Source organism: Motacilla alba, chromosome 15, assembly GCF_015832195.1.
Source record: "Motacilla alba alba isolate MOTALB_02 chromosome 15, Motacilla_alba_V1.0_pri, whole genome shotgun sequence".
NCBI lineage: Eukaryota > Metazoa > Chordata > Aves > Passeriformes > Motacillidae > Motacilla > Motacilla alba.
Window position 1 is genome coordinate 9,373,045 of NC_052030.1, and position 18,500 is coordinate 9,391,544.

The 18,500-nt window shown below is 58.1% G+C and overlaps 1 protein-coding gene across 1 annotated transcript in view; it reads right to left on the bottom strand.

The window, feature by feature from the left end:
* The window catches only part of MYO18B (myosin XVIIIB), a 58,703-nt gene extending 40,282 nt beyond the window's left edge, over window positions 1–18,421 (bottom strand). Inside the window, 16 exon segments of the mRNA XM_038151948.1 lie at window positions 344–424; window positions 1,028–1,220; window positions 2,201–2,291; window positions 4,173–4,337; window positions 8,566–8,710; window positions 9,946–10,009; window positions 10,376–10,476; window positions 11,470–11,612; window positions 12,437–12,635; window positions 13,452–13,628; window positions 13,798–13,910; window positions 14,075–14,141; window positions 14,345–15,514; window positions 15,588–15,743; window positions 16,367–16,428; window positions 17,490–18,421. Coding sequence (XP_038007876.1) covers window positions 344–424; window positions 1,028–1,220; window positions 2,201–2,291; window positions 4,173–4,337; window positions 8,566–8,710; window positions 9,946–10,009; window positions 10,376–10,476; window positions 11,470–11,612; window positions 12,437–12,635; window positions 13,452–13,628; window positions 13,798–13,910; window positions 14,075–14,141; window positions 14,345–15,514; window positions 15,588–15,743; window positions 16,367–16,428; window positions 17,490–18,135 — 3,573 coding nt within the window. The 5' untranslated portion in view covers window positions 18,136–18,421.
* Between the last annotated feature and the right edge of the window lie 79 nt (window positions 18,422–18,500).

Consider the following 18,500-nt stretch of genomic DNA (forward strand, 5'->3'; position numbering starts at 1 on the left):
GGGCTCTGGGCTCCAGCCACAGCCTGCCCTGCTCCCCCCACCCTGCCCCAGTGCCCAGCTGTGCCCCTGGCCCAGAGCAGACCCTCCACACTGATCCAGCTCTGGACATCACCCCCAGCAGTGTCCCAGAGGAGCCCATCAGCCCAGGCTGGAAGGGGTGATGGAGCGCAGAGCTCGGTCAGGGAGGGTGTTTATATTTTAAAAAGCCAAAAAGATCCAGGTGGATGCTGTGCCCCCCTCTCCCTGCAACACCTCAGGTTGCTCTGGGACGCTCCACAGGGTGCCACCCTGCCTCTGGAGCCCTCACTGCTTGGAGCAGCAGGATGCAGAGGGGACAGGGTACCTGGGAGCAGCTCAGGTCGATGATGGACAGCGTGGCCAGTGGAGAGCGCTCTGGAAGATCAAAACACACCTCAACATTCTCCTGGAAAACATCATTTAAAAGCTTGTCTCAGTCGTGGGATGGCATCTGGAAGTCTTCACCACTAGGGAAGGGCACATCTATCCTTATTCAATGATGTCTGTGTTAAACCAGAGGAACTCAGCTATTTTCCCAGGGCTGGAGGCATTGTAGTAACTCCTTCAAGCCTATAATAAGTTCATCCCTGCCTGCAGGTTTCTCAGCAGCTTATTTCTGCAATAATTTATCATTTTCCTTTCTATTCTCTATTATTCATCACCTGAGGAAAAAAGTCAGCTGTGCCAACAGAAGGCACAAAGTCTCCTGAGCTGGAGCAAGCATATAATAGAATTCCAAAATGGTTTGGGTTGGGAAAAATCCTCTCGTTCCAACCCCCCTGCCACGGCAGCTTCCACAAAGATGCCAAGAGAGCATCAGAAATAGCCAAGAGGATTCAGAACTGAGGCAGGGGATGGAGAGAGAGGCTTCTGCTCCATGCAGAGCTCCCCCAGCTCTGCTGCAGCCCTCCCAGTAAAGCTCCTCCTGAGTTATTCACTCACACCGCAGGGGCACAAAGGCAGCCCCACTCCCAGGCGCTGGGGGCTGCTCCCAAGCCCTGCTCCTCACCTCTCTGTACCTCTCCATCTCCCAGAGGAAGGTTTTCTCATAGAAGAGCCCCTGCAGCCTCTCCTGGACGTAGTTGTGGCACAGCTCCTCAAAGGTGGCCGCTCGCTGGCTGTGCTGCTGCCGCGGGCTCTGGAAGCCAGGGCTGTCCACCACGGCGATGGAGGCCATGGAGAGGTGCTGGGAGGAGAAGGACCTGGGAAGAGCCACACACACCACCAGGATTTACCCACAGGCAGCAGAGCGGTGCCAGCTGAGCCCTCGTGGGGCCTGTGCCACAGGAGCACAGGACACAGAGTGCCAAGCGCCAGCGCTGTAGCCTCAGCTCTCTTCACAGAGAGCAGCAGGCACAACTTCCCAAAGATTTTTTTTTTCTGGAGAAGCACAGAGAGAAGAAAAAAAAAAAAAACAACCCAAATTCTTATCTCTATTCTCTACTCCTATGTAAAATGTGTTAAGGAAATTATGTACCTAAAAATAATTTAATTAATTAAACACCAGTGCAAGTTGTTTTGTTTCCTTAGCCAAAAGTTAAAGCTGTAAAGCTGAGTTAAAGCTGTACCTAACTGTCTGGAGACAGTCACGGGGTTTTCTTTAGTATGTATATTTAGTATAGTATAGTATATATATGCTATATATCCTATATATACATATATATATATATATCCTATATATCCTATATATATATGTATATATAGTATAGTATATATAGTGTGTGTATATATATATAGGATATATAGCATATATCCTATATATAGTATATATATCCTATATATACAGTATATATATACTATATATATAGGATATATATACTATATATAGTATAGGATATATATACTATATCTATACTATAGCATAGTGTATTATATATAGTGTGTATATATATAGTGTATATAAATGTTTACTATAGTATAGTATCTCTCTAGTATAATTATAATATAATATTAATATAATACAACATATTTTAAATAAATTTTTCAATTTTAATAAATTCAGCCTTCTGAATCAACAGAGCCCAATGCCAATCCTTCCCTGCATCAGGGCTCCCTACAGCGCCACTCCCACGTAAGGATTTTCACACAGCTGCCTGTTTTCCCAGCAGGAATCAGCCACCTGCTCCGTGCCCTGGGGAAGGGGCTGCCACCCCCGGCCCCGGCTGCAGCAGCTCTTTGGTACCTGTTGATGAGCGAGACCACGGCGGCGAAGAGCTCCTCGTAGAGCCCCGAGGCCATTCCCTCCACACACTCCACTCCCGTCATCTTCGGCCCTGGCGCAGAGAAGGGAAGAGCAGGAAACACATTTATTCCCAGCCAAGACCTGGGATTCCCTGGATTGCAGTGCAGGAGAACCCACGCAGCTCCACAGCACATCCCCTGGCCTGCCTTCAGCTCACGTGGATTTAAGGAATTCTATTGCCATGGCCAAGGTCTCCTCCTCAGGTTCTTGCTTTTATCAGGATGACTTGCAGGGCCCACCTGGAATTCTGCTGCTATCACGGAATCATCAAGGTCGGAAAAGACCTCCGAGATCATCAAGTCCAACCTTTAAGGAGCGTGGGAAGGCTGACCTGAAATCCAGGCAGTATCTCACCCTCCCACCTCACACATGCTGGATCTGCCTCCATGAATTGGAGCCATACAATCATTCAAGGTTTCTGGTGGCTCAGCAGCACAATTCCCGATCCAGATCTCCTTGCAGGACACAGGTGCTTGGAGCACAACAGCAGCTAATTTGTGGAGTTTGGGGATTTCCCTCATTTTTCTAGGCAGAGCTCTCACAGCATTTAAGCCACATCACTCATCTGAATTCACCTGATTTCACCTGTCCCTAAGGAGGGTCAGGCAGGGGCAGCTGGAGAGCTGAGGGCAGCGACGTGACACAGCACAGTTGATGGTTTTATTAATTTTAAGGCCTACCTGGGCCTCTCAGACTGAGAAGAACAGGACAATTTGCTTCACCATTCCCTCTCCCCCAGAAACAAAGGGAAAAGGTGATATGGGAAATGTGTATATATGTGAAAATTCAGAATTTTGGAAGCATGTAATGCACTTAGGTGGGTGGAGGAAAACAGAAATATATATATATAAAACATATAAAATATAATATATATAAAATATATAATATATATATTTTATATATATAGAGAGAGAAATATATCATAATATATAGCTTATTTAACAAATATGCAAATTACAGAACACAGTTTCTAACAGGAATGTAACTTGCTAGGCAGAGACAACTTGTAACAGAACCCATAAGAATTTAGTCGCTAGGTAAAGGCCATAAAGATAACTCAGTAAAGCAAGACTCAGGTTCTTTTGAAACCCATAAAGCAGAACCTTTCACTGAAGGAGCCAGCAAGAACCGGGCTCCTGGTTTTGGCCAGCACGAACTGACCTGGGAGAAAGCCAAACCTCCAGAAGAAAGGGCCAAGCAGCGAACAACGAGGAAGATGATGTTATTTCATCGAGGAAGATGATGTTTCTTCATCAAAGACACCCACCCAGGACCACCAGGAGGTGTGGCACCACCCAAGACTCTTGGCAGGGAATGGGTGTGTGGTTGTGATATTTTGTGAAAATCCCTTTGCTAGGATTTTCTTCTCCTGAGAAGCTGAAGGGCCTCAGCTTCAAGTGTAAACAATTTGTTATCTGCTGCTGTGGAATGCAGCAGGTGCTTCCTCGGTTGGTCAATGTGGGATGTTTCTACTTGGTGGCCAATTGAGGAGGCAGCAGCTCTCGGACTCTCTGGGAGTCACAGCACTTTGTTATTCATTCCTTTCTATTCCTGTCTCACCTTCTGATGAATCTTTCTCTCTGTTCTTTGTAGTACAGTTATAGTGTGGTCTTTTTAATGTAATATATATCATAATATAATAAACCAGCCTCCTGAAATGGAGTCAAGATCTCTCCTCCCCTTCACTGCCCTGAAGACCCACGGTAATAAATGGTGACCCCAGACGTGACAATATGGGTGGACAAGGAGGTGTGGGCTTGGAGGCTCAATGTGTATTTAAACCAGAAACCTGTCTCACCATGCTGAGAAATTTTGGTGGAAACACCCCCCCACACGCGTCCCGGCTGGAATAAAAAATTTTAAATTGTGAACTCCTAATTCCACAAATCAGAGGGATGGGGCATGCGGGTACCTGGCGGGCTCTCCTCTGCCTGGGGCTGGCCCCGCGCTGTCACCTGCGCCAGGATGTGCCTCAGGTGGTGCTTGAAGACGGCGGTGCCCAGCTCCTCCACGTCACAGCCCAGCACCTCGGCAGCACGGCTGGCGCTCTCGAACCTCAGGAACTGCTTCCTGCCCACTGCCGAGGGACACGGGGGGCTCAGCCGGGGCCAGCCGTGCCTCAGCATCCCCAAAACCCTCCCTCGTGCACCCCCAAAATCAGAACGGTCCAAAGGCGAGTCAGGGACCAGGCGAACAACAGGACATGAGAGTTTCAGCAGAGCAAAGCAGCAGATGTGCTGGTGGGAGCTGATGGGATTAGGAAGCAATCCCTGGAAGTCCGGGATCGCCTTTCAGGGTGCCAGCAGTGTTTGCTGTCCCTAGAGCCGGGAGCAGCAGTTCCTCCCCTCGGGCAGACATCGCTCACAGCCGGTGACAACGATGCCAGCTTAATGGTTTAAATCAATAGGGAAGTAATCTGCAGGATTAGTCCTTTTACAAATCCGGAGCAGAAAGGTGCGGTGGAGGAAGCCGGGCAGCACAGCTCAGAAACACGGGGGGGGGGGGATGAGCAAAAACAGGAGCAGGAAAATCACCCAGACACCTCAGGGTGGCACTTTTGGGGGGTGGATGAGGAGCTTGAGGGGCTCGCAGCCAAAATGGGCCCCTAAAACACAGCTGGTGGCTGGTGGCAGGGAGAGGGTGTGGGATGGAGAGTGAGAGGTGGCCACACCCTGGGAAGCTCCATGGGGGACCCTCTTCTGGCTGAGGGGATGCACAAAGCAGGGCTCGAGGGCTGGGGGTGCTTCACAGCACACCCATGCGTCAAACCCCTTCTCCCTTCCCCTTTGATCCTTCCCCAGTATTTTCTGTGCTGACTGAAGGACTCCAACATCAAGGGCTGTGCTGGAGCAGGCAGGGGAATTGCCTCAACACTCCAGGCTTTGATTTATTCTGTTTCCACTTGTTCTTGTCTGAGCTGGCTGGACGGACGCTGATTCCTGTCAGACACAAAAGCTCTGCCTGCCGGGGAGTCGGAGAGGCTGGGGGGCTGCACAGGCCTGGCTGGCACCCCACGCTGCCCATTCCAGCACCCCACACTGCTCCAGCACCCCACACTGCCCACTCCAGCACCCCACACTGCCCATTCCAGCACCCCACACTACTCCAGCATCCCCCACTGCCCATTCCAGCACCCCACACTGCTCCAGCACCCCACACTGCTCCAGCACCCCACACTGCCCACTCCAGCACCCCACACTGCTCCAGCACCCCACGCTGCCCATTCCAGCACCCCACACTGCCCACTCCAGCATCCCCCACTGCCCACTCCAGCACCCACACTGCCCACTCCTGCACCCCACACTGCTCCAGACCCCACACTGCCCACTCCAGCATCCCTGGGACAGACAGGAGGGTTCGCTCAGCCCTGGCATCCCCAGGCACCGTTTTAGCCTCCATGAACTCTAGCCAGCAGCTCCACATGGCTCTCCTGGGTGTGATGTGACCATGGAAAACTCGCTGACTTTAACACCTGAAGGGAATTACTTTGGCCCAGGTAATATTTAAGAGAAGCAGAAGGAAAACACGGGGTCAGCACTCACGGGGACAGCTCAGCCTCTCTTGCTACAGCCCCAGCCCATTTCCAAACTGCTCCACGCCCAATTTCCTGGGTTCCCAGGGCATGATGCCACAGGGGTGGGTCTGTGCAGGTCCCCCTGGGCAACAGCAACTCAAGCACTCACCCTGGACTACTGCTGGTGGTCTCACTGACCCCAAAATTCCTCCCTGGCTCTCTGGGTGCTCCTGTCCCTCCTGCTGCCCTGGTGCCCTGACCTCTGCAGGGTTTGGGGCAGCTCGGTGTCCCCCACCTGAGCAGCAGGTTCCAGCCCTCCTGCCCTGTGGTTTTCTCCACCCAGAGGAGTTCTGGAGGCTGGATTTGCAGCAGCCTCGCTGTGCCAGGGGCTGTGGAGTGACTCCTGGCACAGCTGTGGCGGCACCAGGAGGGCTGGAATGGCAGCCACCTCCATTACAGGTGCGTGCTGGGAAGGCCACAGGGAGCTGGGAGCCACAAAGCTTTATTCTGGCATTCTGCTATTCTGATATTCTGATGTCAGGCAGCAAAAGGACAGGGTGAGAGCGAGCTGAACGCCGCCCCCGCTGCGCCCCAAGCCTCCCTTCTGCTTACAGGGACAGCAAATAAATTAAACCAGGGGATTTTCTGCAGCCCACAAAGGGACTGGAGCACTCAGGTGAATGGTGCCCGGGGTGCCCTGCTGGCCTCCAGCTGCCAGGCTGCTTTCCTAATAAAAGAGCTGCTCTAATACGTTTCAAAGGCAGCGGCGAGGGCTGGCGCTGGGATAGAGCAGAAGGAGCTTTTGAAATTCAGCCTTTTCTTCTCAGCGTTTTTGTAGCTGCAAATGCATTTTCCACCCCCAGCCAGGGAGAGGTGGTGCTGTTCCCTCCTGGTTTATTCCTGCACAAACCGAATGGGTGAGGAGAGAAGGGGAAAAGGTGCCTTTAGCCCACACTGGGGCCCGTTTAACACGTGCCAGGGCCGTGGCTGGGCATGGGGATGGAGGAGGTGCCTGGCTGAGCTCCTGAATGCCCTGGAAAAGCAGTGCCAAGGCTCCCTTCGGCGAGATTTCAAGGAGAGGATTTGGAATACACAACATCAAAGGGCATGAAAGGGGAAGGGCAGAGATGGCTATCGGGAGACAGGTTTAACCACATTAAAAGAGTCGTCGCCCCCACTGAGACTTTTGCTCCACCCGGCTTTGATCCATTTTTTATCCATATTTCCTTTCATTTCTCCCCTTTTGTTGACACGCGGTGGAGGAATCGATACCAGAGTGAGCGACACCGAGACATGATCTGCTTGTTAATCCCACACCAGAGAGTGCTCAGAGCTGCCTGGATCTGCTACTCCCATTCCTGCTCCTGCTCAGGGAACGGAGCAGCATTCCTTGGGTACAGCACTCCATTCCCTGCCAGGCTGATTTACAGAGGGCTGAGGACAGAATGTGCAGGAAGTCTGAGCAAAGCAAAGCTCCCCGTGACCACCCCTCCACCTGCCATTGAGCTGGGCACTCCCAAAACGAGACACGTCTCCAAAATCTGCTCTCCTGAAATCTCACAGGGCTGAAAGGCTTTCAGATTTTTTGGCCAAGAGCCTTCTGACATTCATCAGCCTGAGAGCACAGGGTCATCCATAAAAGCTGGAAGGGCATTAAGGTAGATGGAGATGAGGAAAGAGAACACCAGAAAGAAGGAGAAAAAGAACTCGCTGTAAGTCATGACAGCATCTATCCTTTTAAAATAATTAATAAATGATTAATGGCATAAATTACCATAAGATGTGTTATGACATGTTGCAGAGACATTTATAAATGTCTGTGCCTTAGTTTATGGCAGCCTTTATGCAGCCCTCATAAATTGAAGGGTGTAAATCAATGTGGCTGCCTCTGAAATGGGTTAGAGCACGTCCTAAAATCATTTGTAAGGGATAAGGCAATTTCTGCCCGTCCGTATTAACAAAGTCTCTATAAATACAATCTTCATCCAGACTCAGCCTATTATAATTCAGTTACTGTGGTAGACACTCAAGAGATGATGAAATTAGGGCTACCTGAAGCTGTCCCTTCATAGTGTCATTGGGGACAACGTGCCAACAAAAGAGTCACCCACCCCAGTCCTTCCCAAGGAGCTGGCATGAGGTGACACCCTGTCACCATCATATTTTCTGGAAAAATCCTCTTTGCCTAGGATTCTTCTCCTGGGAAGCTGAGAAGCCTCAGAGAAAAAGGAAAACACTATCATCTCATTTGCTTCTCCTGCGTTTTGCTGCTTTGGAATGTGGTTGGAGATTGTTTATCCAACATGTGAATTGTTTTGGCTTAATGACCCATCACAGTCAGGCCATGTCAGACTCTGGAGAGAGAGCCACGAGATTCATTATTATCTTTTAGCCTTCTGTCTGTATCCTTCCTCTATTCTTTAGTATAGTTTTAGTATAGCGTTCTTTTATATAGTATAAAACACGAAATAATAAATTAGCCTTCTGAGAACATGGAGTCAGACTCATCATTCCCCCCCTTCGTCTGGGGACCCCAAAATGCCACAACACCCAGCAGCCCCTGCCCTGTCCACATGCAGCAAGGACAGAGCTGCTCCTGAAGCAGGGAGGACACCAGCATCCCACCTGGCACCATGCAGGAAGAACAAGGAACATCTTGGAGCCACCACAAACAGAGCAGCCTTGGGACGAGCATCATCCCTGCACACCCCCGAGCACTGATCCCTGCCAGGACACGCTCCCTCCCCTCTCCAAGCACAGATACAAGGTGTGAAGGGAGGATTGCCCTCACCTTTGCAGGCTCCAGCAGCTCCCAGGTGGTAGATTGCAGCCAGGATGCGCCACACGGCCGCCTGCTCCTCCGCGGTGATGCCCAGCGTGCCCATGGCAGCCCGGAGCTGGGAGAAGGCCACCGAGGCTCTCTGCTTGTCCTCAGGCTGCAGGGGGACAGAGCCAGGGGGTCACTGCCTCTGCTGGACACCGTGCCCGACAGAAGGGAGAGGGAAACCACCAGGACAGCAAGGGACCCTCAGAAAATTTGGAGCAAGTGGAGAAGCCACCGGCAGGTTCCTCGGGTGCCTGGTGTTGGGAGCAAGCTGGATGCATCACCTTGTCCCACAAGGACAGGAAACTCCCACTTTGTGAGTGTCTACAGAGCAGCAGCTGGGGGTGGATGTTTTATTTCATGGAGTCATCGAGCAGCTTGGGTTGGAAGGGACCTTAAAGCTCATCTCCTTCCAAGCCATGGCAGGGACACCTTCCAGAGCCCAGGCTGCCCACCCAGCCCTGTGCCCTCACTCCTCACCAGACACTCCTGCCCAGAGCTGAGCCGCTCCTGGCCACCAGCAGGACCTCCCCTGCCACCTCCCACCACGGACAGCCCTCCTGCAGTCCCTGAGCTGGGGCTGCTCCGTGGGGCCAGGAGCCACCAGCTCCAGCAGGCAGCTCCCCACCTTGGCAGGGACCAGGGCCAACTCTGGGATGGCAAATCCTCAGGAATCAGAGCTGTGAAAGGGTAAAACCCCATCTCTGAACCCAAGTCTGCTGCACCAGCAGGGTGAGGAGCTTGCTGTGCCCTCCCCAGAGCTGCTGCTCCAGCAGTCGGTTCCTTTGGCTGCCAAAGTGGAGCAGGAGCTCCCTAATGAAGATGGAATATTGGATTCATCAGTAGATGATGTAACTGTAAATTGCTGCGATTCATCCCAGCACTTTGGCTCGTGGACAACCTGCCGGGGCTCTGCAGACAGCACAGACTAATGAGGGGCTGGAGGTGGGAGTCAGCTGCGGAGCTTTAACCCCTAAAATTCACATTCTGGGCTGCCCAAAGGTTGCTCTTGCCCCTGTGAGTTGCTGCTGCAGGGGAACACCAGGGGTGGGTGACCCTGGAGCGGCAGGATCTGGTCCCAGGGTGGCTGTGGCATCCTGAGCAGACATCCCGGGGAGGGCAGCCCCAGTCCCAGCAGAGGGGTGCTGGGGGGCTGTTTGGGCAGACCCTTCCTCACATCCCAACATCACCTCCCTCCCCTCCTGGCTCCCAGTCCAGTGGCATCATCACGAGTCTCCCAGGAACCAGGGGACTCCAAGTCATCCTCCAGCTGGTGGTGACAAAGGGGGTGCCCTGCAGCACCCCACCTCAGGTGGGCACGAGACTCCAGCAGTTCCCTCTCCCTACCTTTGTGAAGGGTTTGATCCCAAAGGAATTGCTCTCAGCCACCTGGTGCAGGTGCAGCATCGTCCTGGGAGTGGTCACAAAAAATGAGAGTCAAGCTCCTTCCTTGCCTGCCCTCAGCACCCCCAGCCACCATCTGAGGGACCTGGATGGGACAGGCCACCACAGCACTGGAGCCTTCTCCTGGGGACACAGCCTGCTGGGAACCAGAATGAGAGGGAAAGGGATCTCTGTCTCATTTATCACCCCAATTTCAGCTTTAGTGTAGGGGCGCCAGGAAATGCCCTCATTTCATAGAAATCTCTCTACGTGCAGGCAGATCCCATTCATGCTCTCACAGTCTCTTATCAGGGGCTCTCAAAACCCCGTGGATGGAGGGAATTTGGGTATACTGATGGGGAAGCCCTGGGCAGCCCGGGGCTGTCACACCCACCTCTCTGCCACATCCAGCCCTGCCAGCAGCAGTGGGAAGATGTTGAAGCTGCTCTCTCCTTCGGGCTGCTGGGCAACGCGGGCCCTCTCCAGCAGCAGGGTCTGGGGAGGGAAAAGGGCACAGGGACATGGGGAGGTGCTGCTGGCAGCTGCCCAGGAGAGGCTGGATTTCTCCTTGCAGGGACTCAGCTGGGGTTGGGGGCTGCTCCTCCCACCCAGGGCTGTGCAAGCAAGAGCTGAATCATGATCCGGGCATCAAGGAGCAACACTTCAGGGCAGGACAGCAACACACACCATCCCTCCGATCTTCCAGAGGTCTGGGCAGTGCCATGGCCCCAGAAAAGATGCTGCAGGGTTGGGATAAGTCATTGCCTGGGCTCCAGACAAGCCCAGCTCAGCCCCAGCCTTGCCAAAGGTGTTCAGTGCCAGCCCTGGAGCCAGCAATGAGTCTGCAGAGCTGGGGGTCTCCACCCCAGACTGTGCCACGGACGTGCCAGGGTGGTTCTGGTGGTTCTAATGGGGACATTCCTGCACGAGGACAGCTCCACCGGGCCACCAGCTCCCCGTGGGTGGCCAGGGCAGAGCAGGGCCAGCACTGGGAAGCCCTGGAGCTCCCCAGGAGCAGACAAAGCTCCAGCCCCCTCCTCCCTCAGACAAGGAGCACGGGTAGCTCTGATTAAAGAGCCTTTGATAAGAGCCCTGATGGTGATAAAAACCCTCTGAGGCTCAGCTCCAGGCGGCCGCGAGGTGCTGCTAATGAAACGCTGAATTATACATTTCCTCATCAACATTTCATCCCAGCGCTGCCCCGAGCTCCCTGCCAGGGACAGGGACAGGCTGGGGGACCCTGCCACACTGCTGACAGAGCTTCTGCTCGTTTGGGGCCATTTGGGCACCTCTGGTTTAGGAGGAGCAGGGAGCAGAGAAGGGAGCAAAGAAGCAGAGCAGAGAGCAGAGAAGGGAGCAGAGCAGGGAGCAGAGCATGGCTCCTCGTGCCCAGCCTGGCTGGGAAGCGCAGCTCAGGGGTGGCTCATCCCCACCCCAAGGACCCCCATTTTCAGCTGCAGCCCTCCCATCTCAGCAGGTGGCAGGTACCTGGAGGTGAGCAGCAGTGACCTGGCCGGTGGCACTGAAGTCCAGCGACAGGACCATGGAGAAGCGCGTGGAGCTGCCGCTGTGCCTGGTGGTCACCGACCCAAAGGCTCCCAGGACTGTGAACATGGCCCGGATCTTCTCCACTGCAAAAGCACCAGCAGAGCCCCCTGAGCCACCCTGCAGCTCTGGAGGAGGTGTCTCCTCCTGCCTCACCTCTGCCTGCTCCTCCGGGGTCTGTCCCAGCCCTGGGGAGCCGCCTGGGCACGGGGTCAGCATCCCACACCAGGTGTCCACTGACAGGAAGGGGACGTGCCAGCCTGCCCAGCCTGCCCAGCCTGTTCCAGGCCGTCCCTCAGCCTTTTGCAAGAGCACGGTGTACCCGAGAGAGCTCCGAAATCCAACCCTACCCTCTGAAGCCACTGCCTGCCCAGCAGCGTCACCGGTAACCCGAGCAGGTGGGAAAGCACTGCCCCAGCACCGGAGCCACTCGAGGATCACTCGAGTAATTCCCTCCCGCTGCTGCTGATCAAGCAGCAAATCTGTTGAGTCTGCCACGGCGACAGTGGCACTCGCGGCCACACTGGCTGCTCAGGAGCCACCCCAGGGGGCACAAATCCAGGTTTTTGTGTGGCTGTGTGCCCCCAGCCTGCAGAGGCTCTGTGTGCTGCCTCTGCCCAGCACCGAGCGCCCCATGCCATCCCTGCCCTTACCTGAGAGCCTGCCTATCCCTGACACCCTGTCCATCCCTGACACCCTGCCCATCCCTGACACCCTGCCCTTACCTGACACTCTGCCCTTACCTGACACCCTGCCCTGTCCATCCCTGATGCCCTGCCCTTACCTGACACCCTGCCCATCCCAGACACCCTGTCCCTCCCTGACGCCCTGCCCATTCCTGACACCCTGCCCATCCCTGGCACTCTGCCCTTACCTGACACCCTGCCCATCCCTGGCACTCTATCCATACCTGACACCCTGCCATCCAGGCTGCCCGCCGTGCCCACCAGGTACTCCAGGGCGCTCTGGCAGCACCGGGTCCTGCCAGCCCCGCTGTGCCCCAGGGGGACGATGGCCTGGTCGTGCCGCTGCAGCAGCAGGTTCCTGTAGGCTCTGTGTGCCAGCGAGCAGATGTGTGGGGGAAGGTTGTCCCGCTTCCCCCTGGGAACCTGCAGGAAGGGAGAGGGTGACAGAGCACATCCCAAACAGGCTTCTCACCGAGACAATCCTGAAGGTGTTCACAGTCAGGGTGATGGTTTCTCCCTAGGTGCAGAAGCTCCTGAGTATGAGTCCTCAGAGCACCCCCAGCCCCAAGACCAAGCATCCCCAGAGCATTCCTGGCCATCAGGATCTTCAGAGCATCCCCCTCCCAAAACATCCCTGGTCCCGAGTGTTCCCAGAGCATCCCAAGCCCCCAGATATCCCCAGAATATTCCCAGTCCCAAACGCCCCCAGACCAACCCCGGTCCTGAGTGTCCCCAGAGCAACCATAGTCCTGAATGTCCCCAGATCATCCTCAGTCCCGACTGTCCCCAGAGCATCCTTGGTCCCAAGCGTCCCCAGAGCATCCTCAGTGCCAAATGTCCCTAAAGCATCCTCGGTCCCAAAAATCCCCAGAGCAACCCTGGTCCCAAATGTCCTCAGAGCATCCTCAGTCCCAAATGTCCCCAGAGCAACCCTGGTCCCAAATGTCCCCAGAGCGTCCCCTGTCCCAAACGTCCCCAGAGCATCCCCTGTCCCAAATGTCCCCAGAGCATCCCCTGTCCCAAACGTCCCCAGAGCACCCCCTGTCCCAAATGTCCCCAGAGCAACCCCTGTCCCAATTGTCCCCAGAGCATCCCCTGTCCCGACTGTCCCCGCACTGTGACAGTCCCACGGTGCCACCTGCCGGCCCCGCCGCGCCCGGCGCCCTCTGCCACTGTCCCCAGGAGGGTTGGTGGCCGCTTCCCACGGGGGATCTCGCTGCCCCAGGTCCCTTCTCTCACCTTGCCGGCGCCGTCGGCGGGCACGGTGCCGGTGGCGATGGCCACCAGGCTGGGCCCCGCGTAGGTGCAGGGCAGGCGGGCTCGGAAGCGCTGCCGCAGCGTGTTGATGACACTGCACTCGTTGAGGCTGATGAGCGTGGCCAGATCCTCGGCCTGGTCCAGGCTGGGAGGGTTGGTCTGCGGGAAAGGTGCCAGAGACCCCTCGAGCTGTGCTGTCATGGCAGGGCTGTGCCAGACCCGCTGGCACCCCGACACCTTGGGCACAGCCAGCCCGGGGTCATGCCTGGAGAAGCATCACTGTGCCCGGGCACTGTCCCTGCACCCCCAGCCCGGGGAAGGGGCTCACCCTCTGCACGCTGTCCTCGTCCACCTCGGTGACGGTGCCATCCTCGTCCCGGCGCACCCTCACCCTCCCCGCCGGCAGCTCCGGTGTCCCCACGTCTGGTTTCAGCTGTGTGGCTGAAGGAGAGGCTGGTGAGTGTCCCTGGTGTGGGGCAGAGGCGGCTGTGGTGCGTGCCAGGGGCCAAACCCAGCCCCAGCCCACCAGGGCACAGCCGGGCACAGCACCCGGAGCCGGCTCTGCTCCCGACACGTCTGACCCAGGGCAGAGCAGGGAGAGTTACCCAGCGTGAAGCCGTCCTGCTGGATCAGCCAGACCTTCTCTGCTTCGTACCAAACGTCCCTCGGAGCCTGGGGGCAGGAGCAGAGGGAAAGCTGAGCCGAACAAAGTGCCTTTGCCCCACGGACAGGGACATTTCCACACTCCTGCCCCTCTGCTGCTCGCCCACCCAGGCTTGGGGTCACCTTCCCACCAGCCCCAGCCCACAGGAAAGGGAGGAGCTGCATGAATCCAGAAAACTGCACCAAAACCCAGATAACACCCAGCACATTACCTGGTCCTTGTCCACGCTCTCGCCCGACGCCTCTTCATCCTGGTCCTTTTCCGTGCTCTTGCTCATCTCTTTGCTCCTTCCTGATGTTTCTTTAGCCTGATCCTTGTCTGTGCTCTTGCCAAACCCTTTGCTCTCTTTCAGCATCTCTTTACCCTTTCCCAGCTCTTCCTTCACCTTCCCCACCTCTTTTCCCACACCAGTAGACTTCTCTTGGGTTCCTCCCGGCTCCCCCTTGAGACCCTCTGACTTGTTTGGGGCTTTTTCAGGCTTTTTGATCTCCCTTGGCTCCTTCTTATCACCTCCAACATCTTTCTTCATCTTCTCTGGCTCTTTCCTGGCTGTCAACAGCTCCCTCTGGGCTTTCACCTTGCCTGGGGGCTCCTCCTGCTTCAGGGGTGTCCCCTTCTCCTTCTTGGTGCTCTCAGGGAGTGTCCCCTTCTCCTTCTTGGTGCTCTCAGGGATTGTCCCCTTCTCCTTGATGCTCTCAGGGACTGTCCCCTTGGGCGTGTCCCCTTCCTTCACTTTGCTGCCACGCTGGGGGCCCTGGCTGGGTGCAGGGGCTGGAGCTGGGGGGCTGCCCCCCAGGAAGGTGTCCTTGTTGGGGTTCTTCCTGGGCCACGATAGCTTTCCCACCTTGGGAGCCCCTGGGTGAGGGGTCTCTGCTGGTTTGGGGGTGGTCCCTGATGGTTTGGAAGAAGCTTCTGCTGTTTTGGGGGGTGTTTCTGCTGGTTTTGAGGGTGTCTCTGCTGGTTTGCAGGGGATCTCTGCTCTTTTTGGGGATGTCCCTGCCGGTTTGGGGGCAGGTGCTGCTGTTTTGGGGGGTGTCTCTGCTGGTTTGGAGGCAGGTGCTGCTGTTTTGGGGGATGTTTCTGCTTTTTTGGGGGGTGTCTCTGCTGGTTTGGAGGCAGGTGCTGCTGTTTTGGGGGATGTTTCTGCTTTTTTGGGGGGTGTCTCTGCTGTTTTGGGGGGTGTCTCTGCTGGTTTGGAGGCAGGCGCTGCTGCAGGTGCAGGGGCCGGGGTTTTGCTGGGGACAGTCCCCAGCACAGGGGGCAGCTCCTTGTCTGGGGGGGCTGTGACCCCCTTGCCCCCCTGCCCCTCTGCCTTCAGCCCGTTCCTCGCTGGCCCCTCGCTGGTCCCCCTTCCTCGGGTCTCTCCGTCCTTCCCCGCGGGCTGCAAAGGAGAGGAGCCTGCTGTGACACCTGGGGACACGTGGGGACACCCGGCTGCCCGGCGCTGCGCTCACCTCCTCCTTGGTGCCCAGCCTGCTCTCCTTCCTGCGCCGCGCCGCCTTGGCCTCCTGCTCGGTCTCCCGCACCAGCTGCCTGATGAAACCCCCGGGGATGACCGACAGCAGCAGGGGGGGTGCAGACGGGGGTGGCCCCCGGTCCTCGTCACGAATCTGGGGTCGGGAGCAGAGGTGGGTCACGGGGCAGGCACAGGGACAGGAGCCAGCCCAGCCCGTTAGCGGCAGCAGGGCACCCTGCTCAGGCTGAGGCACTGCCCAGGCTCCTGCTGGCACCGCGGGGCACCAGGCTGGGTCAGGGATGCTGTGGCAGCAGAAGCACCGAGGGGAAAAGCCCAGAGAGAAGCGCCCAGATTGGTGCAGCCCCCGAGGGCTGGCGCAGCAGGAGCCCACGGGTGCTGCCAGCTCTGCTCTGTGCCAGCAGCCCTGGCGTGGCCGCAGGAGGAGCCGTGCTGGCTGCGACCGGGCAAGAAGCAGCTCCAGCATCACCGCAGCCACATGCAGCCCCGCAGGTGCCAGGGCAAAACCAGCCCCGCAGCTTTTCCAGCAGCAGCACCAGCATCACACCCTGCCTGCGGCGAAAATCACTCGAACCAGAACGCTCAGGCTGGGAGGGAGCCCAGAGCCAGGGCACCGGGCACAGCACTGGGAAGCGCACGGGGAGCTGTGGGGATGAGAGCCCGGGGCTGCTGCAGTGACACCCCCCAGCACTGAGCTCCCAGGCAGCCCGAGCACCCAGCCCAAGAGCAGCACCAGCGCCAGCCGGGACCGAGACTTTCCTTCTGCTCCCAGAGCGCGAGGCGCGAGGAGATGGCCATGGTGGCGGCGAGGCAGGACGGTGCTGTGCGGAGACACGAGGGGACACGCCGGGCAGAGAGAGAGGAGAGAGTTAGCCAGGGGCTGCTGCTGGCCCCAGGGCTGTGCCAGGCCGGCAGCACCGTGACCTTGCCGGGCATTGCCCACCTGAGCTCACAGCACCAAGAAGAGCGCAGCAGGGGACAGGGAGGCCACCAGCAGCCACCAGGGAGGTGGTGGCACGGAGAGTTGGTGGCACGGGGGTGATGGTTGGACCCCACAGCCCCAGGCTGGGTGGCAGGAGCCCATCCGTGCCCCACTTGGGGCTGAGCGCGGTTTCACCTGTCGGGATCATTCATGCACCGAGCGCGTTCGGGCTCGTCCGGCCCTGCTGTGCCTCCCCGGCGGCCGCATCTCCTTGTACAGTAAAGGGCAGGAGCGGCCAGGAGCGGCCTGGGAATGTCACTTGCCTTCCCGGGCGGCTGCCCCGAGCGCCACGTGCTCTCAGGGACCGGCGCTGCCCCCGCGCTGTCCCCCCAGCCGGGCTCTGCTGTCCCGGGAGAACCGGCCCCGATGGCACCGCTGAGCCCGGAGGGGGCGAGCGACAGGGCACTGTCACCCCCCGGCCGGAGAGGGACCTTCCTCGGGGAAAGCGAGGCACGGAGGGGACGTGCCTTGCCCAAGCACCCAGGGTGGCACCAGCGGGACCCGGGGCCAGCGCCACCGGCGCCGCGCTCCCTCCGCTCGGGACACAGCCCCAGGCGGGCCGAGGGCGTTTGGACCGGTCCCTACTCGGGACCCGCTCCCGCTGCCACCCAGGACCCGCTGCCACCCTGGTGTGTGCCACGAGCCGAGGCCATCGAGGGGTCCCCAGCCACCACCCTGCACAGGGCAGGGAGCAGCGTCCCCGTCCCCATCCCCGCTCCCATCGCTGCCCTGCTGAGTTTCTTCCCCCGGCACAGCTCCACGTCTGGAAGCCGCCCCCGGAGCCGGGGCTGCCGCTATGGCCATCCATTCCCAACTAAAAATAGCCCTCCCGGCCGAGGGGCCCCCGGCCCGGCGCACCCACAGACCCCGACCCCCGCCCCGGGCCCCCAGCGCCGGTACCTGGCGGGGGCGGTGGGCGCCGATGTCCCCCAGCAGCACCGGGATCCCGGCGAGCCGAGAGCGGCGGCGGCAGCGCGGGGAGCGCCCCGAGGGTCAGCAGCCGCCTCCCCCCGCCCCCGCCGCGGTGGCAGCTGAGGTGACACATGTCCCTGCTAAAAATAGCCGCGGCGGTGGCACCGGGGCCTCGGCTGGGGAGAGGCGGTGACACCGCGGGGCCCTCCTGCTCCTTGGCTTCCACAGCGGCTGGCACACGTGTGTCGCCCGTGCCCTGCTTGGTGCGCACCTCTGCGCCCCAAAGAAACGGGGGGAAGGCTGCGGTTGGGTGTGAGCCCCCCCAGAGCGCTCTGGCGCTGCCCGAGGGGGACAGCCTGGGCTGGCAGCCCAGCACGGGGCTCCCCAGAGCAGCCCAGGTCCCCCGGCAGCCCCAGCGCTGAGATGGGGCCGAGCTGCGGGAGGACCTGGGAGCAGAGCTCAAAATAGCCCCTGGCACCAGCAGCAGCACGGTCAGCACCCGGCCAGGGCAGGTGGGAGGGGAGCAGCGCAGGGGACACGTGGTGACCACATGGGGAAGAGGGTGACCCCCCCCGGGCCCCAGCAGGACCTGTGTCCCACATGCCCCAGCTCCCAGCAGCCAGTCAGGGTGCATGTCACCTGCTCAGGACAAGTCCAGCTGCACAGGGGCAATGTCCCCACCTCGGCCACTCAGCACCTGACCCAAAAGCTCCGCGGGCACACCCAGGGCACTGGCACCCACTGCCAGAATGGCTCTGGTGGTAAGAAAGGAAACAGGATTGTCAGTCTGGAGTCGTCTGGCAGGAGACCGAGGGTTGGCTGAGCATCTCACCAACCCCAATCCCACCTGGGAACAGCACGAGGATGTGGTTTCCAGGACCCTTCCCAGGTGGCACTGCATCCACGAGGGAACCCGGCCACTGTTAGTGGAGAGCCACCCTTGGTCACCTATCACACACCTCCCAGTCCCTCCTGGCACAGGCCAGCCCCTTCTCACCT